The sequence below is a fragment of the Taudactylus pleione genome, unplaced genomic scaffold, assembly GCF_031769625.1.
Source record: "Taudactylus pleione unplaced genomic scaffold, aTauple2 ptg000038l, whole genome shotgun sequence".
NCBI classification, from domain to species: domain Eukaryota; kingdom Metazoa; phylum Chordata; class Amphibia; order Anura; family Myobatrachidae; genus Taudactylus; species Taudactylus pleione.
Genome location: NW_028284440.1, coordinates 231,343 through 253,706, shown reverse-complemented (window position 1 = coordinate 253,706; position 22,364 = coordinate 231,343). Strand labels below are relative to the sequence as shown.

General features: G+C 43.1%; 1 protein-coding gene across 1 annotated transcript in view; it reads right to left on the bottom strand.

Annotated features, from left to right (window-relative positions):
* Positions 1–1,275: 1,275 nt before the first annotated feature.
* CAND1 (cullin associated and neddylation dissociated 1) overlaps positions 1,276–22,364 on the bottom strand; it is a 34,514-nt gene continuing 13,425 nt past the window's right edge. Inside the window, exons 5-15 of the mRNA XM_088452479.1 lie at positions 21,692–21,948; positions 21,511–21,616; positions 20,934–21,079; positions 17,306–17,598; positions 16,530–16,671; positions 14,877–16,370; positions 14,146–14,241; positions 12,171–12,340; positions 11,929–12,093; positions 5,034–5,141; positions 1,276–3,167 (exon numbers count right to left, since the gene is read on the bottom strand). Coding sequence (XP_088308605.1) covers positions 2,943–3,167; positions 5,034–5,141; positions 11,929–12,093; positions 12,171–12,340; positions 14,146–14,241; positions 14,877–16,370; positions 16,530–16,671; positions 17,306–17,598; positions 20,934–21,079; positions 21,511–21,616; positions 21,692–21,948 — 3,202 coding nt within the window. The 3' untranslated portion in view covers positions 1,276–2,942. The remainder of the gene's footprint in view (positions 3,168–5,033; positions 5,142–11,928; positions 12,094–12,170; positions 12,341–14,145; positions 14,242–14,876; positions 16,371–16,529; positions 16,672–17,305; positions 17,599–20,933; positions 21,080–21,510; positions 21,617–21,691; positions 21,949–22,364) is intronic.

Sequence of the window (22,364 nt, the reverse complement as noted above, 5' to 3'; positions counted from 1 at the left end):
CACATTAAGTGTGAGTAATGCCTGGTACACACTAGACGGCTGGATAGGACGACATATTGGGCACGTCATCTAGTGTGTACCCTCAATGTTACTGACAATGCGCGCTTCCGCATGTCGTCAGCGACATCGCCCATCGGATCTGCATGCAGGTCCGGCAGGCGACAGTTAGCGAGGGCCATGCTGCCGAATGCGGCAAGCCTCAGCCGTCATCGGCAAGTGTGTATGTACTTTCCGATGCTGGCACCCGACCGGGTGCCGTCGCTTACAAGGTCGGTACACACTAGACAGTTAAGTGTGTACCGGCCTTAACAGGAGCAGTGAAGTAACTTTGGCAGGAAACTGCAGAAGCAGTCAAGGAGGATTCTCTCTCACAAGGGATAACTCCTCCACTAATCCTACCTGTACTGATATAATGCAGTAGAGAATTACCTCAAGGTGGACCCCCACTTTAGTTTTCATCCAGTCTTCCCTACATCTCTTATTGGGTCTCCCCAGTCATGTTAAGCATGGACTGGCTGTTAGCTCAATCCCCACAGTCATTGAGGCGTGGGTTCCTTAGGTGGAACAGCATCACTCATTTTGTATTAATGACTTATTTTTTCAATATGGGCTCTCTACTTCAGAGGGAAACGCCCGCTGCTCCTAGCAAACCGCTTACAAGTTCTGTCCCCACCATGCTTAGGGGGTGACTGGGACAGCTGAGAATAAGCTGAGTGCGATCAGTGTGGCCAGGTACAGTTACACACCAAAAGTCCCTAGTCCACTTCAGGGGCAGGGTGACCTAAGCTATCGGGAGCCCATTGATGGAGAGGCAGAAAGGCAGTTATCAGGGCAGGAGCCCGCACTCTCGGTGCAGGCGGTTGATTACCTTTGCACCTTAAAATGGTCAATAAAAATTCCTAAACAGGAGAAAAACTGCCCTACTTTATGGGCACAAAATGAAAAACTGAATCATTTCAGGGGAGGAGCATAGAGGGGAAGAGTCAGAGACCAAAAAGTCTGTAGAGTAGTTGTGCAATGCTCCAGCACTAGCACCCTCTATAACCCCAGGTACAGCAGTTGCCCCAATATGGATGAAAGACAAATACGGTTTTAAGAATTGTTCTTTGGATCCAAGCTTAAAATACAAAACTCCAGCCATACCAAATTACATTTCAAATTCTGGGTGAAATAAGGAGAAGCTTCAAGGGTTTGCCTCCAAAAAAAGTAGTAAATGAATGGAGCTGAATATAAGAATCTACATAGAAAACAGATTTTTCCACACAAACTTTGGAATGCAGTAATCCCAGACACACCTTTAATAGTGGGAGAACTATTACAATTTTGACAGGATATTTTACAGAACCAAATTAACAAACTGGTTATGATAAAAACCAACATTTGACCCAAGTTACAAAATAATTACTTAAGACCAGATCGACGGCCAAAAAAATATTTTAAAGAGAACTGAAAACGCTCTACCAGCAGGAGCATTAAGCATCAGACAAGTGCTGCGGGCTTTCTGGTACCTAATGGATACATTACAAAACTAAATGGCTTTAAGTGTATAATATATTTACATCAATCACATGGCAGATTGAATTGTCTTGTGATCATTCTTTAAAAATTATATATAAAATTGTAACTTAGGTCTCATTTAACATGCAGGCACACCACAGGCAAAGCCCAGCAAGTAAGGTATGTGTCAGTTATTTGTCAGAAAAACAAGATGTGGCTTATTATATTGTTTAGTATAGATACACTACAAGGAAGCCTACATAAAACGGCCAAAACGCTGGGCTGTAGCTACCAATTTGAATCTGATCTTTAAAAGTCAGATCACCCTTACGCTCAAAAGAGAACTGAACAGGTCTCAAATTCTTTTATGGACTTTTCTTATGCATGGAAACCGCTTTACTCAGCCAGCACTCCAATGATCTACACGAAAAGTTAAACACTTTCACTCAGTTTGAAATTCATTGTTCTCACGTTCACTTTAGATTTCCAAAATGTACACAACAGTAGTGCAAATATACTAGGTGTATTGTGTAACGCAAAATGAAAGCCACACACAAGCCACTTATTGTTTTCATAGAAAAAAAAAAAAAATGTGTAGACTGAACAAAACCTCATCTATTTTATTTTTCAAATGGCAATTTATCTTTTTACCATCCATTCAAATAAATTGGCCAACTGCTCAACAAGAAAAGCCATATTTTTCATACAAGTTTTAAAATTTTTGATGAAACAGGGCATCTATAAAGCAGTAGAGCAGGTGTTGTACTCTGCAATGACACTGTAGAACAATGTATTAATGTAGTGGCGTGCACTTACACGCTCATTATTCTGTGCTTGCGATGTCCTTATGCACTCTGTAAAAATGCATGCTATTTTACAGCCATTATATATTTGTGAACCCAGTCATGCAAATGAAGTGCAGATTAGGGATAGAGGTCTAACACCACAGATTGAGGGGAATCTTTACTTTTTAATCGTGTCTGGTGTAATAAATCTTACAAAGACTTTGATCTGCAAGCCAGGAGCCATTTATGTAGCTAAATCAAAAGAACAGAAGATAAATTGTACAAAAAAGCCATGTATTCACCTACTTGAAAATAGAGGAAAAATGGAATAAAAAAGGTTTCATGGTCCAATTCTGAGAGTTTTAATCCTAAACATTACAGAGAAAATGGATGCTCTGAGGTCTTTCCATACATCATATGTTCTATAAACTATAACCATCTTTAAAATGGCTGAACCAATAGCCTTGAATATGGAAACAGATTATTCCTGGAATAAATGCTACAAAAAGCAACAATGGAATTAAGCGAAACCATCTCCATAAACTGTAAAGAAAATTTGAACATTGTGAAACTTTAAATTTAAGATATTTCATTCTTAGAACTGGTCAATTTCAGTGCATTATATGGTTCAATGTTATGGTCCCACTGCAGTGTGAATATTTAAGTTGTGTCCATTGATTCCAGGTTAGCAGAGGAAGTATCTTTTTGTATACTTTCAAATATGGCTGCCAGTTCAGGATTTGAGCTGATCTGAGACTGGAATTCACTCATCAAAGGGCTCTTTTCTGCTTCAGGAATGGTTAAAAGTGCTGCCACTGCTCTCATTGCGGAGCGTTTCAGTTCATCCTGCTTCTCAAATTCCTGTTTCACAGAGTTGGCTTTCACCTGAAAGTAGGTCAAATGTATGCTTTACTTAGCGTTACTACATAACATTACATAATGTAAAACTATGTTTGCGTACAGTTATAAGTGGGAGGCCCTACTATTAAAGACAAAAACCCCGGGTACACTCTGGGTTTCAAGCCATGTCACAGCAGTTTGAAACCTCACCACACTGCAGGCTGGACCCAGTTTGTTGGCTTCTACTCAGCGCTTGGAGATGCCATCATCTCCAAGCACCGGTGAGCTGGTTCTCCATGGTGCGATAATGGGACCGTTCACACTGCCCAGTAACCTGGGTCCTTCACACCGAGCCCCGGGCTAACCCAGCAATTTCCCGGGTTTTTGTGGTGGTGTTAAAGGGATATGACTGTGCGCTTTCCCAGGAAACATTCTTTGTTTTCTATTCCTGCATTCACCCATAGTACTGAAGTCAGTCATGTTACAGAGCTTCCACTCCTAATAATGTCATTTTAAGGCAAGAACTGTCATTACAATGACATTGGCAATATACACCCATCAGTCATAACATTAAAACCACCTGCCTAATATAATGTAGGTCACCTTGTGCCACCAAAACAGTTCTGACCCATTGAGGCATGGACTCCACAAGACCTCTGAATGTGTCCTGTGGTACCTGGCACCAAGACATTCGCAGCAGATTCTTTAAGTCCTGTAATCTGCGAAGTGGGGCCTCCATGGCTCTGACTTGTTTTTCCAGAACATTCCACTAATGCTTGATCAAAATTTGGAGGCCAAGTCAACACCTAGAACTCTGTCAAGCTCCTCAAACTATTCCTGAAGAATGTTTGTGGTGTGGCAGGGTGCTTTATACTGCTGAAAGAAACCACTACCATCAGGGAATACCGGCACCATGAAGTGGTGTACTTGGTTTGCAACAATGTTTAGGTAGATGGTAAGTGTCAAAGTAACATCCACATGAATGCCAGAACACAAGATTTCCCAAGAGAACATTACCCAGATCATCATACTGCCTTGCATTCTTTCCATAGTGCAAACGGGTGTCATCTCTTCCACAGGTAAACACATGGCCGTCCACATGATGTAAAAGAAAGTGATTCATCAGACCAGGCCACCTTCTTCCATTGGTCCATGATCCAGCTCTGACCATTATGTGTAGGTGCTTTTGTCGGTGGACAGGGTTCAGCATGGGCACTCTGACCAGTCGGCAGGTATGTAGCAAGCCGTGATGCACTGTGTGTTCTGACACCTTTCTATGATATCCAGCAATATATTTTTCTGCAATTTGTGCTAGCCTTCACTACCAGTTCACTGTCGCTGGTTCACTGGTTGTCTTTCCTTGGATCATTTTTGGTAGGTACTAACCACTGCATACTAGGAACACCCCCTAAACACCTGCTGTTTTGTAAATGACCCAGGGGGTCTATTTACTAAGCAGTGTTAGGAGACAGAGTGAAAAGTGATAATAAAGTGATAAGGTGCCAAGTCAATCAGCTCCCAACTGTCATTTTTCAAACACAGCCTGTGAGATGACAGCTGGCATCTTATCACTGTCTTATCACTTTTCACTGTCTCCTAACACTGCTTAGTAAATAGACCCCCAGTCATCTAGCCATCACAATTTGACCCTTGTTAAAGTTGCTCAGATTCTTTACACTTGCCCATTTTCTCTGCTTCCAACCTTCAAGAACTGAGTGTTCACTTGCCACCTAAATTATCACAACCCTTGACAGGTGCCATTGTAATGAGAAAATAAATGTTATTCACTTCACCTACCCGTGGTTTTAATGTTATGGCTGGTCAGTGTAAATTGGGTAATGTAGAACATCTGCTTGTCCTTTTTTGCACAGACACACAAGCCTGATTTAATATAAAATTATATAAACATACCTTTGTTGTACATGTGGCACGCAAGGGTTCTACCAGCCTATCCAGCCTCTGCAACACGGCACTTGGACATAAGGTAGACAATCTTACCAACATTAAAAATGTCAACATCTATAGGTTAAAAAAAAAAAAAAAAAAATCAGAAAATTGTGGGGAAAACAAAATATACACAACTCAGAAAAATAAAAAGCCCTCAAACTGCCATTTGCATTTTTTTCAACGGAAAAAAAGAAAAAAAAAGTGAGTTATGGTGCAACTTACCCTTGTTAACACTCTTTCTTTGAAGTCCACAGGGAAACAATGTGGGGTGTAGGTGGTACTTGGAGGACCAGACACTAACAGCAAAGCTTTCATGTCCCAAGATGCTCCGGTCCTTCCCCCTATACACCCGCCCACAGTCTGAGGGCAAATCAGTTTTGTGAACAAGCCCAAGGCAGGAGCAGGATAGGAAAGAAGGAAGACTGGTACACCGAAGAATCACACTCAAGAGAATGAAACAAGGGACCAAGAGAATAAACCCATAGAAGCCAGCAGCATCAGGGCGGGTGCCATGTGGACCCTATGGACTAAGGAAGAAAGAGTTAACAAGGGTAAGTTTTACCATAACTCTTCTTTTCTTCTGCAGGGTCCATCCCAAAGCAGTTGTTCAAGAGCAGGGACGCTCCTGAGCCGAGAGGAGAACCCAGTGCCTGAAGGAAGCATCCTGAGAGGCAAATGAATCAAAGGCATAGAACCTAAGAAAGGTGTGGACAGAAGACCACGTGGTCGCCTTGCATAGTTGTTAGGCAGACGCACCACGGAGAGCTGCCCACGAGGGAACCACAGAGCGAGTAGAATGAGCAGAGATTGTAGTCAGCTCAGGAAGGCCAGTCTGCGTGTAAGCCTGTGAGATAGTCATGTGAAGCCATCTGGCCAGAGTCCGTTTTTTGTTAGCTGGCCATCCCTTCTTGTGGAATCCATATAGGATGAAGAGGCAGTCCGATTTCCTGATGGAACTAGTACAGCCCACGTAGATCTTCAGAGCACGGACCACATCTAAAGAAGCCTCATAGGCCGGAACCACAATTTCCTCATTGAGGTGGAAACAAGAGATCACCTTGGGAAGGAAGCCAGGGAGCGTTCGAAGAACAGATGAAAGATTAGAAATGGGGATCGACAGGAAAGCGCCCTTAAAACCGATACCCTACAGGCAGATGCTATAGCCAGAAGAAAAATAGTCTTCGCAGTGAGCCATTTGACATCTACTGAATCCAGGGGTTCAAATGGAGGTTCCTGAAGTACATGGAGAACCACAAATCCAACAGAGCATAAACACAACAAAAACACCCGCACAGATTAAAAAATCTCATAATGTTATGACTGTTTAAGTATGTGTGAGATATGTTAGAAATACTGATTAATGTTACCACTTAATAGAGTGAGCTTTTGTTTAGACAGAATGCAACTGCTATATTAACAGAAGCTCAATATCCAAAGCCCCTCTTTTTTCATTAAATACTGCCGATTTTGGCAGATTACTATTATATTAGAGTGGACTATTTAATAGAGGCGTTTATTCACTATCATATTATGGTGGTGTCAGTCACATTACACATGGAGATTGTTACATTCACAATGCTACCTAATATATGTGAGAGATATATATTGTAGCCACTAATTATGTTACCATGTATAATATGAGCCTATGTTTTGGATATTAAGCAACAGTTGCTACAATAGGATATCCAGAATCTCTCTATATTACCAGTAGGTAATTAAATATCTTTATTAGAGCTGGATATGAATTAGTATAATTTATCCTACGCAATTAAACAGCGGTTTAATCCCTATGTTCAATCAGAGGGTAATAAAAGACAAAGTATTTCCACACACAAAAGGATCACAATATCAGAGGTGACATTCTTATAATATAGTCATCCTTGTATACCAATCGCCGATATTTGGACTTATAAAGTATCAAATTTCCACTGATAATTGTATTTGAACTATTAAGAAACAGAACTTATTCCTAAGTCTTGCTAGCGTCATATTTGATTTTATAATCACTTTTTCACTTACTGTATTGTGCATTTGCCTTTTGTTTTCTTTATATTTCGCTGGATAATTTTAATTGATCAATAAAAGTTACATTTTAGTTATCCTGGATCCCAAGTTGATGGTATAATACAAATAACATCACAGTGAGATCCCTGTGTGCCCCAAACAGGAATAATTTTTCTTTCTTCTTTGTTCAAATCCCACAGAGCCACAGGAGGGAGAAAGGGAAGTTGTATGAGTAGAACACCTTGCAGGAAGGTGGGAACATCTGGTAGAGGAGCAATTCTGTGCTGAAACCAGATTGACAGAGCAGAGACGTGCACTTTCAGAGAGGCTAGGCGGAGTCAGAGATCCAATACAGCTTGAAGAAAAGAAAGGATTCTAGAGATCCTAAAAACCTGAGTGTCATAGTTTCTAGTAACACACCACTGAAAATATGTATGCCGGTGATAAATCCTGGCAGAGGAATGTTTATGCGCTCTGAGCATGGTCTGGACCAAAGAGCTGGGAAACCTTTATACCTTAGGAGGGATGTCTGAAGAGCCAAGCCGTTGACAGATGGGCCAGGTCCGGTTGTAGACAGGGACCCTGAGACAACAGGTCTGGTCGTAGAGGAACGTCTATGGAGAGACTTTGAAGATAGAAGTACCAATGACGTCTGTACCAAGCCCGGCGCTACCAATAGGACCGTGCCCCTTTCCTGCTTGAACTTCCGAAGAACTTGAAGCAGAAGAGATACCTGAGGAAAGAGGTATGCCAGATGGAAGGTCCATTTCACAGATAATGCATCCACAAAGGCTGCGTCGGGGTCCCTTGTAGACACCATTTGTCCACCAGGAGCTGAATAACTCCCCTGCATGCACATCGTGATGAAAAAATCCGCTTACCGATTGAGAAGTCCTGTGATGAACACGAGATGGCTGGGAGATGTTGTTCGGGACACTTCTGCCATTGCTGACCGACTTAAGAGTGCCTCCTTGGTAATTGAGGTAGGCTACTGCCGTGGCGTTGTCAGACTGTACTTTTACAGGCATGCCCTGAAAAATATCCTGTGCCAGAGTGAGGGCTTTGTAAATGGCTCGGAGTTCCAGTACGGTGATTGGTAAGACCGCCTCGGCTGGAGACCTGCGCCCTTGGAAGGAGTGCTGGCCGGTCACTGCACCCCACCCGCGGAGGCTTGCGTGAGGAGTGCCCAGTCCGGGATCCAAAAGGGGCGACCCTTGTTTAGGTGGGACATCTGCAGCCACCAGGATAGGGACAGGTGAACCCCGGAGAGAGGCCCATCGTCTGGGATCTGAGGAGGCAGCCCTTTGGCACTTGGGGGGGGGGGGAAATCAGGTGTTGTAGGGGCCTGGAGTGAAATTAAGCGAATTCCACCATGTCAAAGGTGGACACCATAGATCCCATGGTCTGCATTGCAGAGTGAATTGACATTCAGCGACTGGAGTAATCTGAGCACTTGGTGCTATAATACAGAGATTTTGCCTGCTGTCAGAAAGATTCTCTGAGCCTTTGAGTTCAGGAAGGCTCCCAGATGTACCATTCTTTGAGACTTTTTCCAGTTGATCAGTCAACCGTGCGTTTGTAGAAAGGCATGGTTACTTGTAGATAGCAGTGAAGAATTTCTGTGAAGCTTACTAAGAGCAAGAGATCGTCCAAGTATGGGAGCAGTCTCATCCCCTGGCGACGAAGATAGGCACCATAACTGCCATGATCTTGGTAAAGGCCAGAGGAGCTGTAGAAAACCCAAAGGGCAGTGCTAGAAATTGGTAATGTTGCTGTAGGACAGCAAACTGAAGATACTGCTGATGAGAAGGCGCTATAGGTACATGTAGGTAAGCGTACTGAATGCCCAGAGACACCATAAAGTCCCCAGGCTCCATAGCCAGAGCGTAGGGTTTCCATACGAAAGCTGGGCACCCTGATAAATTTGTAGAGACTTGAGGTTGAGGATAGGTCGAGGAGACCCGTTGGGCTTTTGAACCAAGAAAAGGGTAGAATAATAGCACTTCCCTCTCTGTGATGAGGAGACTGTAATCTTTACCCCAGAGAGTAGGAACAACTGAATGGTCTTCTGGAGGAGCAGGGGTTTGCTTGGGTTCGATGTAGGTCCTGTGCAAAAGAACTGCTGGGGGGGCTGCCTCAGGAATGAGAGGGCGTATCCGTGGGAGACCACATCTCTTACCCAGGCATCTGAGGTGGGTCCACGCCAGAACTGGGCGAATTGAAGAAGTCTGCCTCCCACCATGGGAGCCCCCAGGGAGAGGCTCACCCAGTCAAGCTGAAGGTTTGTCTTCAGATTTGGTAGGTGGACGTCTAGTAGCCCAGGCCTGTTTGGTCCTAGGCTTGGAGGCCTTTGTGAATGCCGACTGCCATGGAAAGGACTAACCCTTTTCCTTGGGGACGAGCGGACTGAAAGGATGACATACAAGGCTTCGTAGGAGATGCAGATGGCAGGAACACAGTCTTAGAAGCTGGCAAGGTAGTCACAATCTTGTCGAATTCTGGGCCAAACAGGATCTCCCCAGAATAAGGCAGAGACTCCAAAGCCTTTTTAGAGTCCGAATCTGCTTTCCATGAGTGAAGCTAAACTATATGGCGGGCTACCACGGAAGTAGCAGATGTATTGGAAACTAGGAGTCAAGTATCAAAGCCGCTTACCCTAAATAGGAGGCTGCATCTCTAATGTGAGATATTTATTGACAGCTGTTCCCTGGAAGCATCAGGGGGAAATTAATCTTCTAGGGCTTCTGCCCAACTCTCAATGGCTATTGACACCCAGGCCGGCTGTAGCCCTGGCAGGTCAAGTAAAAGCTCCTGTAAGAGAGTATATAGACTTCAGGCAAGCTTCCATCCTTCGTCTCCTTTAAGGAGGTTGTAGTGTGGATAGGTAAGGTAGTGTTCTTAACTAGGCGTGTCACGTGGGAATCCACTGCAGGGGGAACTTCTCATTTAGTGCAATCAGTAGCTGGAAGAGGGTAAAAGGAAATCAAGCATTTAGGCAGCTGAAACTGTTTACTAGGTATATTACATGCTTCTCACACATGACCAGATAGCTGGTCCGAGTGAGGAAACTCTGGCAAAACTTCCTTCTGTCGCTTAAATAGTGGCTCTTTTGCCCTAGGAGTGGGTTCTTCCTCTTCTATTCGAAGAATAGATTTTACAGCTATTACAAGTGCAGGTATATTCAATTTAGAGGGAGGCTCCTCTTCTCCCAAAGGAGAGTGAGAGAGTTTTGACTCCCCAGATAACTCAGCACGCTTAGTAGGTTTACTAGGTAAGGGTCTCTCCTTTTGCAGCATTTGTGAAAAGGCTGTAGAGGTAGCTGCCAGACCCTGCACTGAGGTAGAAAGTACGTCTACCCATGGGGGAGCAAAAGGATTTGCAGGGGGTACCTGCTGTGGCTATCCCAAAGGGGGAGCTACCACCAGGACCGCTAGGTGGTCCACAATTTTTGCCAACTCCTGTGCAAGAGAGGCCCGGGGGGGGGGGGGGTCCTGAGGAGAGGATGCCAGAGCGGAGGGGCCAGGTGCCATATAACAAGATGCACATAGACCATCTTGAATGAGATTCTCTGCAGCCAAGCCTGCTAAACAGGACTTGCAAGACACCAGAGTGGGAGCAGCAGGCTGCTTATTATTCTTGCCTTTGCCAGACATATCTGCAAGGATAATTGTAGCATACAATCTGGCACAGTGCAATGAACAACCCAGATATATGTACAATATGGCACAGTGTAGTGCGCAACATAGAAATACAGTATCCAATAGCCCTCAGAAATATAGGTAGATGTGAGGTACAATAAATCCCCTATACCTCAGTATTCCAGGGTTATTATGAAAGAAAGAAAAAGGTATAAGCCGACAGTTTGAGAAAAATAGACAGCAGCGCTAGCACAAGTCACATACAATGCAGAATATTTATATAAATTCAACTACACAGACCGCAGTGGCTGGTAGGAAATAGCGCTGTATAACCTGGCTTTTGGGAGAGGTGTACAGGGTGACCAGACCAAGCATTCCCGGAGACCTGAATGCAGAAAATGACTGCCGTTAGTCTGAGGGGTTTGAGGGTGAGGGGAGAGGCAGCTCAGGGGCGGCAAGAACGCAGTAAAATGGCACCGTGAGCCGGGGGAGGAGACGCAAGGAGAGGGCCTTCTCCCCTATGCTGACATCAACCACAGGGCCCCTGGTCTTAATCTGTGCCCTGCGCCAGTATTGTAATGTCCTGGTGGTCTAGTGGAGTCCCGGACGAACCGGTGTCCTCATCAGCGCCTCCGGTCTGTCTCTGGAGACAAGACTGCGCAAGTGGGGATCCGCCTTACCTGTCCCCTTGAGTCCCGGCTGCAGTCTGGGGTCCGAGGAGCCCTGCTACCTAAGGTCCCCCAGAGTCCCGCCGAGAGTACCTAAAAGAGGGCTGGTGTCACGGCGCCGCTGAGGGGTGATGGAGCAGCCCAGAGGACTCTCTAGTGCTGCTGAACTTAGTAAAAATGAAAATAAAAAGTAAATCAAATAAATAAAGCTTGGGCTGCTTATTAGCAGCCGCACTGTTCTAACGATGGTCCAGCTCCTGCCGGACACCAACTAAACAGAGTTGACCTCAGGCTGTGGGCGGGGTATAGTGGGAAGGACCGAAGCATCCTGGGGCAGGAAAAAGCGTTGCTGTTGGTGTCCAGTCCTCCAAGTACCACCTACACCCCCATTGTCTCCCTATGGACACAGAAGAATAAATCAAGTTTATGAAAGGGTAAGAATTTAAAAAGCACAGCAATTTGTAGACACGCACCACTTCTCAAAAGGGAATGTTTAAATGTGGTTTTGTATCTGGATACTGATCACAAAATAAATTAGCCCAAAATTACCTTTATGTCATAGTGATCCTTTAAACCATCTTCAACATGGTTTAAGAACTCAAATATGTCAAGTCTGTCCAGACAGCTATCAAGAAGAGTGTACATACACTCAAAGGCTGCTTTCCGGATGTCTAGCCCATCATCAACAGTGTGCTTGAAGGGACCCATTTCCACCTGAAATTAGAATATGTTAGCAAGAAACCTTAACTGCCAAAAATTAAAAACTATAGAAATGCAAAATCTCCACCAACCTCTCTTATTAGTTCTTTTCTGACTTTTGTTTCATTATAAAGGTGAGGAAGCACAGAATCAAGCAAATCTCGGATTAACGATGGCTTGTTATGTGCAGCGGAATTAAATGTCACAAGGGCTACGCGTCTCACGTTTAGGTCCGGATCTTCCAATGTTTTCAGAAAGTCACCTGTTGCAAACAAAATAGACTGAATAAACTTGTACAGACCTCATGAAGCATCTCAGATTTAATCTTATTATTTTTTGGACATTTGGAATTCTCCATTAAATCATAAAATTATTTTAGCACTTCGCTGTGGAGCTTAAACTTAATACATCATATACAGCATGCTTTAATAGTCAAATAGAAATGAAGTAAATTAGGTTGCTCTGGAAAATCAAAAACTTAAAAAAAAACAAAAAAACTATCCATATAGGATGACCGATTTCTGGAACTTGTAGAAAATCAAAAGGAGTTAAAAGACCTTATTGCAAGCCTTTGAATACCAGTCTATTTGCTACATGTAGTCTTTATCTGTAACTTTGCTTTAACACATGCTTAAGTAGACCAGTCACGTACGGAAACCAGACATGAGAATGCAGTTCATCATTGACTTGCTCATAGCCCGCCATGATTACTACTAGGAATAGTGAAAGAATGCGCTTAGACCAGAGGTTCCCAAACTCGGTCCCCAAGGTACCCTAACAGTCCAGGTTTTACTGGTGAGGTGGTTCTTTATAACAGACAGCACACAAACCATGCTTTACGTCCTGCGGGGACAAACAAGTCATACAGGATTTACATGAAACCAACACAGGGGCCTACCCGTCCTGTTTACCTTTATATTTTGACATGTTCAAAATAAAGGCAATAAATGCAATGTTATGTGACAGCCTTCACAAGTACTTAGTGAACGTGAAGTACCCAAAGAAAACCTCCACCCCACAGGGATGGAGAAAAAGACAGTGATAGCTATAATTGACAGATAGAAATAAAAGACAGTGTCAATACAGCAGCTAACAAACAGTCACATACAATGCATATGTAATAGAATTACAATCGACTCTAAATCAACTACACAAACACCAGGAATGGTAGGACATAGAGCACGATATACCTTAAGGGAGAGGTATACAGGGAAACTGACCCAAACCCTCCTGAGACCAACAGCTACATCAGCGCACTGATGGTGGACAGTGAGCGTCTCATATACACATGGAGGGTAGGCGGAGCAACCCAGATGCGCAAAACCCTTTGCAGGGACTGCGTCTGAGTGCCTACCTCCCCTAAGCTGCATCAACCAGCTGGGTACGGTGATCTCATAAGGCCCCGGCGGTATAGCGCGGACATGGTTGCTCCTGGGCCATGACTGCAGAGGCTTCCGGTGCGTCTCTGGTGCCGGAAGCAAGGACTGCCGCGTGCTATTCCTCGTAAGCGAGGAATCGCCTTACCATACCTCTCCGTGAGTCCAGTTGCAGTGCGGGTCCCAGCATCGTTGCTAGCAAGCTCAGCCGAGACCCACCGGAATCACCAGCCCTGTAACGGCCCAGCGGAGGTAGATTGAGTCGCAGTACATGCGTCTTAATTCAGATGCTTAGTACTGTCTACCCAAAAACAGAAATAAAAATAAAACATAAAATAAAAGCTTAGGACTGCCTGAGCAGTCCCGTTGCAAGGGTGCGTCTTAATCCTGCCGCACCAAACAAACAACTGAAGGCCTGTGGCTAGGGGCGGGATATATATGAAGGAGGTCAAGAGGCATCCTGGGAGCTGAAAGCTTTAACTGTTTGGTGCCTGGACCTCTCCAACCACATTATCACCATGGTATACTGTGGATCCCTATGGACCCTGAAGATGAAACCTGAACTATTGGGGTGCCTTGAGGACCGCGTTTGGGAACCTGTGGTTTAGACCATGAAATGTCTCTCTCTACTGTGAAGTGTAGGGGATGTGTATTTAAAAGTAGACTGGAGTTATACGCGTATCATGCTTACCAATACAATTCTTCAGCAGTGGATCAATAGGCTGAGGATGGTCAGAAATGGTAAACTTAACAGCCGTTACTACAGAGCTTCGTGCATATGATGAACCTAGAGAAAAATTACAAAAAAGAAATTCAATAAATTAAATTGTCTTAATTTGCATTAATACTTTGAAAAAACTTCTCAATATCAAGAAAAATGGTTTACATAAAACCAGCATTTCCAAACAGCTAGCTCCTAGTATTTATACAATCCTGCTGAAATATGCAAATGGTAATCCGCCCACAGAAGAATATCAGTCTAAATCTGGTCTCATACGAGGGCATGGACAGATTAAATCCACTGGCCAGCTTGATTTTAGACAGCTAGAAAATAATTAAATAACAATAAAACATATGATTATTCATGGATCAGGAACGGTTGTTTTGGCCAGTACACAATAACTTGGGGCCAATTAGGGCTAAAGTTATCAATTATCTGCTTAACTCAGAAATAAGAGACATAAGCCATATAAAAAAGTAAATAGATCACTGAAATTAGCAAAAAGCAAACCATATGGCAACTAGACAAATTATTAGGTCAACTTATTAACATTTTAGCCATATGGAACAAGTTGGTAAAATAAGAATGATGGTAAATAAAAGTATGCAACCCCATTCCAACATCTTTTTAGAAGGTCCCATCCCAAAATAAACAGCATTCCTTAGTTAGAAAACATTGACAAAATGCAGAATAGTACTTACCTGCAGCCAAGTATCCTTTAAGCCGTGGTAAGAGTGTCTCTGGATCAATCAACGTAAGCTTGCCCAAGCATTCAGCAACTACATTCCTGGTTCCTTCCTCTGCACACTCAGAGTGTTTAAGTAGTAAAGACCATATATTCTCAACATAAGGTTTAAGACCTGCTACTGAGGCAGAGCTTATTATCTCTTTCAGGGAATGAAGTAGAAGGTATTGCCTCTTAGGCTGACTAGTTATCTCTTGTAAGACAAATGGCAAATACTCCGGAAGGTTGCCTACACTGATGCTCCCAAGTGCATAGGATGCTGCAGATTTTACTTCTTCACTAGGAGAGGAAAAAGCTTCCAGTATTACAGATTTTAGCTCCACTTGTCCACTAAGATCAATGTGATGTCCAACTTCACCTAGAGATAGCAAAGCTAAGAGGCGAATTGAATCTGTGGATCTAGAGTTCTTAACATCTTGGATAAACTGACCAACTACAGCTGGTCCTTCTTTAGGACATGCCCGAGTAAGTGCTGCTACACATTTGGCAATAGAATAATAGGATTGCTTGTGGGTAAGTGCAGTATTCTGCGCGTATACTGGGCCTGTCAACATACGGAGTAAGTCCATGTAGCCCAGAGTCGCCGTTCCAGTCACCACTAAGGCTTGGAAAAACTCTAACATTGCACTAAGTGCTCCTCCCTGAAGCAATGGTGACCTCACAAGCCCAATAAGTTCATTAAGGATAGAGCCGCTAATCTTTGACAGAGAGGATGGATATACTTTAGCCAATGTTGTCAGAAAGCTAATTGCCATCTGAGACACATGCATATCACTTTCACTAATAAGAGGTGGAAGCTCATCCAACACAGCATCAATCATTGCTGCGGTCAGGCTGTCGCTATAATTTTTTATCAAGATATCTAGAGCAGAAAGTGTGCCAAGTTTTAAAGCTCTCTGATTCTTCCGGAGAAAGGAGGCAAGAATAGGTACTCCTTCCCCCAAGATTGGCCTCAGATCTATTTTCAGTGGAGAACCAGCTATTAATGTTAGAGCTTTCACAGTGGTCAAACGGGTGATCTCATTCTTCAATCTTTCAAGAAAAATCTGGAGGGTGCTAGGGAGGTCACTTCCCAGATTATCACCCAGACTACAAATGATTTGACCCATGCAGGAAATTGCCCGCTCTTTCACCTCTTGGTCAATATCTGCGGCTTTTAGCCTTTTGATTGTACATGTAAACAAATCTTTTATGTATGGGGCTGCGTCAAAGGAGGAAGGTTGATCAAGCGGTCTAATCACTTTTACAAGCTGTTGTGTAACCAAGAGGGCTTCAGATGTGATCTTGTAAAATGGATCTCCAACGCAGATCACTACAGGTGAAACCAATGCCTGTACATGTGGATGGAAGACTTGAGGAGAATGATTGCAGAGGATGACGTACAAACATGATAAAGCATCTATCTTCAGGTTAGAAGAACTTGATTTGTCATTTAACGAAAAGATGATTCCTAAAAGCAGAAGGTAAACAAATTAACACATTTTATATTATTTAACTGCAGATTGTTCCTGGTTAATTAGAGTAGGTGTAATGAAAGGGTTTGATTTTTTTTTTCTTTAAAAATCATAATGGCACAAATACACAAATCCAGACAATTTTCTTTGCTTACCTGGTACAAGAACAGGAATGTGTTGGGTCAAAGCACCAGGTAAAACATTAACTAATTCTGTCAACATATTAAAACAACATTGGCGTGTCTTCACACTCTTCTCCTTCATTTGTTTATGTAGTGCTTTTACAATGTTCGGCACCTAGAAATACATCAAAGTAATTCTAGTGAGGCACACGTGGTTCAAATTTGAAAGACACGAAAATTATTAGCATTCTTCTAAGTTGGACAAAAAAAACCACCAGATTACTTGTCCTTATTATTAAATCAAGACATATGTCATCATTTACAGTTCAATGCAAAACTTCTGTATAAACCGTGCTACAATGCAATATATATTTTTTGTCATGCAGAGAAGTGCAGCCTGCAGTAAACCAATATTGGGCAGTTATTGTTAGACTGCCAGCTGAGCTATTACATACCTTTCCAACTCAAATGCTTAATATTTTAAAATTGTTCCCCCTGAAGCACAAAGTTTAGTCAAGGGAAAAAATGCTCACTCCAACCTATGCGAGGCAGATTAGTGTTAATAAAACCTGCTGTTGAAAAGTTGACATTGTCTTGAGTTTTTAGGGGGTTTTTTTTGTTTTGTATTTCTAATACAGTCCATAGACTCATTCTTCTAACTGGTAATAAATAATGGTATGTACTACACCTTGTGAACATGTAAAACAAGTACTAGTGTCTGCTGATATGTCAATTTAGTTCACTGAGCAGATTTATATTGGTTAAAATGTTCAATCAAATGTTCCTAAACAAAGGGATCTTACACCAACCTGGCTCTGCAGCATTGTCAAAGGGGTTTCTCCCTGCTCCATTGCATCTGGGTCACAGAGCCAGCTTTGTACAGGTCTAGTCTGTTTCAGAAGTGACAGATATGCATGAAACACATCAGCCTTCACATTCTCTTCACGCTCTTTGAATCTAGCTATTAATGCAGGGGAGACAGTCTTGTAGAATTCTGGCAGCATCTCATGTCGAGTGCTGACCACAGCATCCAGGCACTTAGCAGCTGCACGTCGCACCTTCCAACTCATATCATCATCATCGCTGTACTCATCATCACTACCTATATGGCAAGATTAAAAACAAACAATTTCAGTATAAACCTAAACAAATTTTCAGAAGTCATACACTATAAACAAATGCCACCATACCAAGACAGCTGCCAACATTAAGAAAGTTGTGAATTTGCATGTGACTAAAGTTGAAATGATTCCAAACAAAGTATTAATGAAATACATATTAATAGGGTTGTGCGCCAGACACCAGTGTTTTGGTTCTGTATCTGCTTCGTGTTTTGGATCTGGATTTGCCAAAACCGCCCTTGCGTGTTTTGGATCTGTATTTTTTTTTTTTTTTTTTAAATTGATGAACTGCTAAAATCACATAATTTGGGCTTTTTTTGCTCTTACAGTATTTATTAACCTCAATAACATTAATATCTACTCGTTTCCAGTAAATTTTGAACAGGTCACAATATTGTTTTCATCCGGTTCAGGCCCAAAAGCTAGCTGGCTGACTAAGCTAAGCGTCAGCAGTGGGCAGCACAAACACTTGGCAGCTCAACTTCCAACATGGCAAATCAGAAAACAAATGTTTTTTACTATCCAAGAGGCAGAAGGGAGTTGATGTATGTAGTTGAAGGCGGGGAAAGGAAGATTTGATTAGTAGTAAATTTAATTAAACTTTTTTGATTCTGAAGCAAATTTATGAGGGAGGGGGGGAGGGGAGGCATTTACAAAAAATATTTAAATCATTCATAGCAGTCCTTGCCCCAGAAGAATCCATGAGCGCTATTCCTGCTGCTGCTACTGGGAGTGGATTTATCATCACAGAAGGAGACCAGGAAGACTAGTAGTACTTTAAAATACAATTGACTGTTAAACAATTCTTTGCAAGGGGGAGCAAGTATGACAGCAGTCACCCAGTTGCACAGCGGATTACCGACGCCATAATATCTATGCTGGTATTAGATGTGCGTCCAATATATGTAAATAATGCAATGGGTTTTAGACAGTTAATTGAGGTCCTGTGCCCCCGCTACCAAATCCCATCTAGATTCCACTTCACTTGAAAAGAAATTCCCAACCTGGCAGCAGCCCCTTGATGAACAACAATGCACCCCTGCGGAGCAGCAGAGTGCGGACGGACCACTTGCAGAGTGACAAATTCGTGGATGATAAACTGCGGTCTGGCCAGCAGTGTCACTGAACAATAGCGTAGCTTCTAGCTACAGTGGCGCACAGAAAAAAATAAAAATTAAGACAGATCTTTTTTTTATTGTGTAGAAAAAATTAACTTATTTTTTTATTTTTAATACTGGGGAAGACCACCCTGGATTGACAGAACACCCCTGGACAACACACAGCACCCCTTTATGTACTGCAGCCCTAGCCCTTTGATGGACAGGACAACACAGCAGCAACCCCTTTATGTACTGCAGCAACCCCTTTAAGTACTGCAGCCCCAGCCCCTTTATGGGCAACACAGCAAGCACCTCTTTATGTACTGCAGCCCCAGCCCCTTTATGGGCAACACAGCAGTAACCCCTTTATGTACTGCAGCCCCAGCCCCTTTATGGGCAACACAGCAGTAACCCCTTTATGTACTGCAGCCCCAGCCCCTTTATGGGCAACACAGCAAGCACCCCTTTATGTACTGCAGCCCCAGCGCCTTTATGGGCAACACAGCAAGCACCTCTTTATGTACTGCAGCCCCAGCCCCTTTATGGGCAACACAGCAGTAAGCCCTTTATGTACTGCAGCCCCAGCCCCTTTATGGGCAACACAGCAAGCACCCCTTTATGTACTGCATCCCAGTCTGGAAACACTGCACCCTTGAACAGCAGCAGCACAGACACCCAGCCCGACAACAGCAGCACAGACAGAGCACGTCTGCTCTGCACACACACTACAGCCGGATTGAGAATGGCGCATATCACCGGGACCTTTATAGAATCCAAAACCCGCAAAAATCAGACAGTGGGAGGATGACATTTAGCCTCGTTTTCGGATCAGAGTCAGGCAGTAAAACCCGAGCCTGTCTCGGAATTGCAATGTTCGGGTAGGTCCGGTTCTCGGAGAACTGGACCCGCTCATTTCTACATATTAATTGTTAGACATTACAGTGTAGCTCTGGTAAAAATTAAATAAAAAAGCTGATACTGCAGCCAATGTATCTACTGTGACACCACTGGCTCTGCTCCTGTGTATGCAGCTACCAATCCACACACGGCATTTCTCTAAAGCAAGTCTGCCACACTGTCAGTCACTGTCTGCTGTGTTACAGACATAATAACATACTGCAGAAGAGTGAATACTAAATTAGTGACACAACAAATTCTTAAATTCAGTAGTAATAATTTCTAATAAAATGTGGACACATTTATAGTATTAAAGAATACATGAATCCATTAAAAGGTCACTGTAATGAAGCACACAGGCTAAGCAGCACAATCTCAAAGGACTTGCCCTGGTGCTGTGGGCTTACAATGCTAAATGGATCAGTCTGTATATTACCGTGTTTCCCCGATAATAAGACCTACCCTGAAAATAAGCCCTACCCTTACTTTTGTAGCCCGGTCTAAAATAAGCCCTACCCCGAAAAGAAGACCTACCTTTTTTTCTTTTTGAGCTGGGAACGCTGCAGAGACCAGCGTTCCCAGTCATGCAGTGCGCGGGTGACGTCATGACGTCACCCGCGCGCTGAGGATCCTGTGCGGCCGCGCCTGCTGGATCATATTAGATCCAGTCAGCGCGCAAGTGAAAGGGACATCCCGGACGGCGGTGACTCAGGTAAGTACCGTACTTGCACTGCAATAAGGGGGCCTGCATAAAGGACACTGCTACGGGGGGGGGGGGGGTCTGCATAAGGGGCACTGCTACACAAGGGAGGCTGCTTAAGGGGCACAGCTACAGGGGGGGGGGGGGCCTGCATAAGGGGCACTGCTGCAGGGGGGCCTGCATAAGGGGCACTGCTACAGGGGGGGCCTGCATAAGGGGCACTGCTACAGGGGGGGCCTGCATAAGGGGCACTGCTACAGGGGGGGCCTGCATAAGGGGCACTGCTACAGGGGGGGCCTGCATAAGGGGCTGTCAATGTTAGTTAAAATAAGACCTACCCCGAAAATAAGCCCTATGGTGTTTTTTGGAACCAAAAAAAAAATAAGACAGTGTCTTATTATCGGGGAAACCCGGTACTATAATTTCTTATGGACAATTTTGTAGCTTCCCTATACTGCAGTTGCACAGCAGAATCCACTGTAATGCACCATTATATCCAGGCTGTTAACACTGTCCCCTTAACACCTTGCTTTGAATGTCCCTTCAACTGTTAAGACTTTTAAAAAAATATGGATAGAGAGAATTAATAAGCTGCCACGCTGAAGCATATAATTAATACCTTGATCATCATCATCTGCACCATCAGCATCCATTGCATTTTCATCTTCATCTTCATCATCATAATTGTAATTGGGATCATAAGTCAAGTACTTGAGACAGATATTTATAATTGTTGATACGTGGGGATATACTTCCTTGGGGCATCTATAACAAATATTTAGACTTAAGATGTAACAACTGAGAATTATGAACAGAAGGTTTATAAACACAGCAGTACAATATTGCTCATTTCCCGCAACCTGCTCAGGTGATTTTATGTAAATAAACAGCTAACAAGCATACTCCATTCCTTTACTAACAGATTTCACTTTCAACAAGTCTAAATAGGACACTAACAATAAGAGGTATACTTAGAAAATAGATTGTCACGGCAAAGACTAGTTCCTATCACACTAAATATTTATTGAAGAGGATTACACTGATGCATCTGTTTCTCAGATAGGCCAATTGCTATTTTTCCTGTTAAATTCAATTTTTTTTGTGTTTATAAATTGTATTACCATGAATAGCTAGAAATGCAAAATGAACTATGTGTGCACAAGTACATTAAATCCATTGATTAATGGAACGCTTACCGTCTAACAAAAGATTCAAACGCTTGAATGCAGTATTCCCTCAGTTCATCATCATCAACATTACAAAATTTAACTACAAGAGGAATAATTTTCTCCAAATATTCACCTACAAGAATTTAGCACAAGTTTAGATAACAGACTCAGCCCATATGCAGATAAATCATTATAGGGGTTTGCTTACCTATCCTGTGACCGGCTTGCCTACTGATCGCAGCAATACATTGTATATAGGTCCTAGTCGTGGACATTGAATCATTTTTAGACAGCTCTGCTAACAGATGTTCAATGAGATCAATAAAAACAATGTTTCCACAACTCATAACCAGGTGACCAAGAGCAATAATGGTTCTTTTTCTTACAGCCAGTCTTGGGCTAGTTAATTGCGGAAGTAAACAACTCAGTATTGAAGGATGAAAATTAACAAGCAATCCACCCTGTCTGAAAAGAAAAACAAAATGATAATGTGTCATTAAACAACTGTAAAGTTACTCCAAAGCCAAAATTTCTTTTTTTTCTTTTCTTTTTATTAAAAACATCCTTCAATGAAACGCTGTCAAAACTACTACCAAGTCCATACCACCCATCCATATTTCAGCAGGACAGTCCCAATTTGAGGGGCCTGTCCTTAATCAGGGGAATCCCCTTGATTTGTGCAAAAACGTGTGCATTTTTTTGCTAAGAGATGCTGCTCACAGGTGTGCCTATGCCCAATATGATGTGGGTATACCTCTATCCCGACTAACCTCCTAAATGTTAGGAGGAATGAAAATTCAACATTCTCCATGGTTAAGAATGACTGGACCTGGTTCTAATAGTTGGGTAGAGGGAGCTACCACCCACAAGAAAAGGCATGA